Raw genomic sequence first — 6,081 nt, forward strand, 5'->3', positions numbered from 1 at the left:
TTTTCCACTTGTTGCTGCCAAGAAGATGAGAACTTTTGTGAGTTTTTTCATTGTTTAAAATTTCTCCAACTTCATTTGTATCTATGTGCAAGTTCCAAATATATTTCACAATTCGTTAGATGAAATTGGATTAAATAGTTTGTCTAATAATCAGTGAGTTAAATTTGGATTAATTTTTGTGTTTGTTCATTTTTCTTCTATTATGTTACTCTTATGCACATAATTTAGTGTATCACAATCTCGTTCCTGATTGTATAATTCATTTGGACATTATACATTTTGTTAATGTAAACACTTTCAACAGTTTCATTTACAAACAATTTGGTTTATTCTGATAAAATTTTAGCATTTATATGTTGATAATGCATTCAAATAGAATTCTATTGTTGCATTCTAATAGAATTTTACTATTTATATGTTGGAAGAATTTTTAGTTGCTAAGTGTGCATTATAATAGAATTTTACTGTTGCATTCTAATAAATGTATTCTGCCAGAATGTATTCTATGTATTATGTCATATTCTATGTATTCTACCAGAATATATAAAGTGATAGTTAATTGCAAGTAACATGTTTTTAACCATTATTAGTTTTTGTTGTATTTATGATAGGAATGGCTGGAAGAATGCGTTGAAAACCTAATAGGAATAACTTGAAGAATGAATAAAGTTTGATCATACTCACAATTTAAGAATGTTGTTATTTTTTAATAATTTTATTCATTTTTTTATATTCTTTTAGAATATGTATAATTACGTTAAAATGTATAAGACTTTTAGTCTGTAAGAATATGTATGAATTTGTATTTAAGTTCGGACGTATAAGAATATATTAGAATGTTGTTATTTTTCAACCTCGGATTCAAGAATTTTGTTATTATTCAATAATATTCTAATAGAATAAAATTCTAAAAGAACATCATTCGAACAAAATAGATATTCTGACATAACGAAATCGGTTATGTTTTCAAATTACGTTAAAATTAGGAGAATTAATTATCCCTAAAAATCTGAAAATTTTCTTTTATAAATGTAGTTAATTGTCCAAAAGATTCTTTTTCTAAAATTTGTATGATTATATGGTACATGTTATCCCATTGTAATATAATACACTCTCAAATCATGTTCATGGATTAATTACATCTGTTGGTCCAGATATGTGGATTCTAGCATACAATAGTTAGTGAAAACAAAATAACCTAAGTATATATATATATATATATATATATATATATATATATATATATATATATATATATATATATATATGACATTGTGAATATGTGGCTGTCTTGTACCCAATATTAGGTATAGAACCACCAAAACTACATAGTTTTACCTTATATTAAATCAAATATCTCCATTTTTTTTGTCGGTCAATTATATTTATTTGTCAATGTCTCTATTGATTAAAATTTCTCCTGGTTTTATACATTTTTATAGCGTTTTACGAATTCGACCAGATACTATAGCAATATTGATCATGAATAACCATCAAATTGTTTTATCAAGTAGGCTTTACGTATTCATAAAATATTCATAAAATGAATAAACAAATTTTAAATTAACTAACGATGAATAAACCAAGACTAGAGAAGACCCATTATAATCTATAGATTAGAAGCAAGAATAATGGAAAACTAAAATGAAGATATATGATAAAAACATGATACCTGCAATTGCATATCATACACTAATCCTTTTTCATTTTTTGATGAATATATTTTTACCATGTAAGGCTATGCGCCAAAATTCACCTCAAGATGAATATTGATTGTGACCATAATTTGTTCAAATATATTTTCATTTGTATTTGTCTGCACTTTTTAGAAAGAAGTAACAAGGAATCGGCATGGAAAAATGGAGGCGTCAACAAGGTAAGTTATCTTTTAAGAGAAAGTACGAGAACATCAAGGAGTTTTCTTTAAAGAAACAAATCAAAACTAAGTGGTGTTGATGAATTCTACATATAATCTTGTATACCTAATAGCCACATATTCACTTTTGTTATTATATATATATATATATATATATATATATATATATATATATATATATATATATATATATATATATATATCCGGTAAGAAATTTTTTTTGGTAGGAAGGTAAGAAGTTTTTTTTCTACATATTTTTTTACGAACAAAAGAAATGAATCACTAGATGATTCATTTGTAAGATGATTCACAAGAAAAAATTCCTAAAAAAACATCTTTATGATTCATTTTTAAGTAAATTAAGAAAAAATTCCTTTCTGTGACAATTTTAGTGAATAACAACAAAATCATTGTATAAATGAATCATCGAGATGTTTTTTTAATAATTTTTTCTTGTGAATCATCTTACAAATGAATCATCTAATTATTCATTTTGTTTGTTCTCGAAAAAAATATGTAGAAAAAAAATTTCTTACCTTCCTACCAAAAATTTCCTTCTTATTTGATCTTGACTATATATATATATATATATATATATATATATATATATATATATATATATATATATATATATATATATATATATATATATATGGGCTTAGGGAATATGTGGCTGTCACGTACCTAAGCTTATATATAGAATCCTCCAAACAATGTAGTTTTGATCCATTTATATCCAAACTAATCGTGATATCTTTTTTACTATTATTCCTTAATTATGTGACTAACTAAATCGATCAAAATTATGTTCTTATTTTTTATTGTGTCTAAAAACTTAAAGCATTAAAAGTCATGACCATTTAATCAATCCTACTAAATTCTAAATGAAAACTAATAAAATAAAAGATAAAAGAAGAATATGTAATAACTCAATCAAGTTTTTCACAAAATCATTTGATATAGTTTCTCAATTGAAAGGCAAAACGTTTGAGTTATATTCGTTAAAAAATATGAGTTTTTTATTTTCTTTATAAACTTCAATACTTATTTGCAATAAAAATATAAATAACTGGTCTTTTTCATTTCATAATTGGACTTAATTCACTGGTATTCTATTAAAACAAACTAAGAGAAAAATGAAATTGGATTTGTTTTGTTTAAAATTATGTCGTTTAAAAGGTTCTATACCTAAGCTTAGATACATAACAGCCACATATTCACTTTTCTCTCTCTCTCTCTCTCTCTCTCTCTCTCTCTCTCTCTCTCTCTCTCTCTCTCTCTCTCTCTATATATATATATATATATATATATATATATATATATATATATATATATATATATATATATATATATATATATATATACACACACCCATTAGGCATTTGGTCGTGAACAAGTTAATGAGAACAATCTAATGATATCTAAGGTACCTAAGGCAGATAAATATCTTGATAAAAAGAATAACCTACAGTCTTAATTTCACTTGCATACATACCATATACCAAATGGTACTCGAACAATGTAACCAAAACACTAACTTTGGTCTGGTTATAGTTCTTTAAGCTACAATTAATGACCGGAGTGTATTCCGTTTTAGAAGACTTAATGTGATTGGGCAAGATATTATTAAGGTCCAGGGTCATAGTTAAGATGGAGGCTCACATTCAAGTACTCAACCATGGGTCGCAACCCTTGGCTACTTTCTACCAGGGACCCATGCTACATGTCCCAACTCACGACTATAATATGTCCTTTTGTTCGATGAGTAGGTGGTCAGTTGTTTTCGAAGTTCATGACCCTACAATTCTCAAAAGCTTGCACCAATTCCAAAGTCTGGTGCCTCATTATGAACCTTCTATTCCATTTTCATGTCTTTTTTCTTTTGCGAACTACATTATAGTAAAGTGTATTTCGTATACATTAATTCATCTGTACGCATATATGCATTCATATAAATCATGTTATTGTCCTTGTTGCTTTTCTGTTATCATTATCTCTTTCGTGGGATGTCCAAAGAAGAAATGAGTTTGTCTATGAACGTAAATGGCCATTCTAAAGTGCCTCCAGGGTTCCGGTTCCACCCTACTGAGGAAGAGCTTCTTCACTACTATCTGAGAAAGAAGGTTGCGTATGAAAAGATCGATCTTGATGTTATTCGCGACGTTGACCTTAACAAGCTTGAACCATGGGATATCCAAGGTGATTGATTCTTTATTCGTCATCACATGAAAAGTAATTAAAGTTGTTGCTTGTTCAATTCTAAACTTTTTAATCGTTTGTGACTTTGTAGAAAAGTGCAGAATTGGATCCACCCCTCAAAACGATTGGTATTTCTTTAGTCATAAAGACAAGAAATACCCCACAGGAACACGAACAAATCGGGCAACTGCTGCGGGTTTCTGGAAAGCTACAGGTCGAGATAAAGTTATTCACAGTAGCTTTAGGAGAATCGGTATGAGGAAGACGCTTGTGTTCTATAAAGGTCGAGCACCTCATGGACTAAAATCGGATTGGATTATGCATGAATATAGACTTGATGACAACACGATTACTAATATCAGCCAAGATTATGGCTCTGTAAGTTATTTATAAAGGAAACTTAACGTTTTTCACCTTCAAAAACCTTTTTCTCAAAAAAAACAACGAAATTGTTTTATGATTCAGGGCTCCAACATGTGCGATTCGGCTCAAGAAGAGGGGTGGGTTGTTTGCCGAGTGTTCAAGAAGAAAAACTACCACAAAGCTGTGGAGAGCCCACAGAGATCATCTTCTTCGGCTCCTTCCATTGATTCAACCACTAACATGCAACCTCTGAACAAAGATGGAAGTACTAGTGTTCGTGATCAGTTTCTAGTGTACGTCAATGGCAGATCCTGCAAGCGAGAAATGGAATCTCCTTCGCTCAACAATATCACCATCACCCATGATGTCTATAACCCTATGCAACAATTTGCAAACCCCATTGATGAAAGATTCATCCACCTTCCCAGACTCACCAGTACGACCACCATCGCCACCTCCGGTCACTTCAGCTCAGCCACCTTTGATCATCAAGACTCCACCTTTCACGCCCATAACTCCATGAACCACTTGCTTACGGAAACCGAACACTCTAGAAACACAAGTACGACCATGGTGAACGAGCATGAGAGAAGAGTTCATGATCATCTTGACCACTGGGCTGATCTTGATCGCCTTGTGGCCTCCCAACTCAATGGAAAACTAAGCTCATCGAATCAGTTGTATGCTTCCTACAATGAACCCAATGAAGAATTATGTTTCACTGTTGATCATGAAGAGCAAGAACAATCACAGCTCCATGGATCCACATCCATGGCTAAACCAGCTTATACAAGCGAGATAGATCTATGGAGCTTTGCCCAATCTTCATCACAGTCGTCGTCCCCAGATCCCTTTTACCATATGTCAGTATGATTCACATCATTTCATTCCAGTTTACTTGGTATATTTTCCCCTCAAACATTTGAAGAACGACGTACGTATCCATTATATATAATCCACTTTATTAGTAATACAAAACAAATAAACCACTAAGGGCATACAATACATTGAACACTTTTATAGATTAGTTTAATGGATTGTCAATCTATTCTCCATATACCTCTCTATCAAACAATATATTAAACTCTTTTGGGGTTCAACCGATTGTCAAATTATCATTTAATTCTTCATACACCCCTAAAAAAATTTCTTATAATGGATTTACAAAGTTTGATGAAACATATTTTCAATAATTAAATAGCTTCATTTAATTTTCTCAATAAAATGTTCCCTTTGAAATCAATATACATTAAAGGTCAACATGGAATCCATTGGAGTTTGTATAAACAAGTAGGTAGCAATTTTTATGAGTATATTTGTTGACCATCTTGTAAAGTCAAAATATATAGTATCATTGTATTGTGATTGATGGACACAGATATAAACATTCCCACATCTTTTTTTTTTGTATATATATATATATATATATATATATATATATATATATATATATATATATATATATATATATATATATAAAAGCATGAAAAAGGTGATCTTTTGAAAATTTGATGTTCTAAATAATGGGTGGATTATGAAATCATGATACTGACACATCGTTGAAAATCGAATATAAATGATGGAAATGCATGTATTACAAAATAATCGATGGAGTTTAATTGGTTGGGTTGGATAGGTCCCAT

The 6,081-nt window shown here is 29.7% G+C and overlaps 1 protein-coding gene across 1 annotated transcript; it reads left to right on the forward strand.

Moving 5' to 3' along the window:
• The first annotated feature begins 3,756 nt into the window (after positions 1 to 3,756).
• On the forward strand, positions 3,757 to 5,825 carry LOC145056950 (NAC domain-containing protein 43-like). The gene is made up of 3 exons (XM_079004691.1): positions 3,757 to 4,075; positions 4,167 to 4,453; positions 4,541 to 5,825. Exons 1-3 carry the CDS (start codon positions 3,835 to 3,837, stop codon positions 5,309 to 5,311), a joined length of 1,299 nt encoding a protein of 432 aa, XP_078860817.1. The 5' UTR covers positions 3,757 to 3,834; the 3' UTR covers positions 5,312 to 5,825.
• Positions 5,826 to 6,081: the final 256 nt, after the last annotated feature.

This window comes from Lactuca serriola, chromosome 6 (assembly GCF_051521515.1).
Source record: "Lactuca serriola cultivar US96UC23 chromosome 6, Lser_US96UC23_V15, whole genome shotgun sequence".
NCBI lineage: Eukaryota > Viridiplantae > Streptophyta > Magnoliopsida > Asterales > Asteraceae > Lactuca > Lactuca serriola.

Coding starts and splice junctions, on each gene's coding strand:
- LOC145056950 (XM_079004691.1), top strand. CDS start 3,835: ATGTTATTGTCCTTGTTGCTTTTCTGTTATCATTATCTCTTTCGTGGG. Junction 4,076..4,166: donor TGAACCATGGGATATCCAAG/GTGATTGATTCT, acceptor GTGACTTTGTAG/AAAAGTGCAGAATTGGATCC. Junction 4,454..4,540: donor TCAGCCAAGATTATGGCTCT/GTAAGTTATTTA, acceptor TTTATGATTCAG/GGCTCCAACATGTGCGATTC.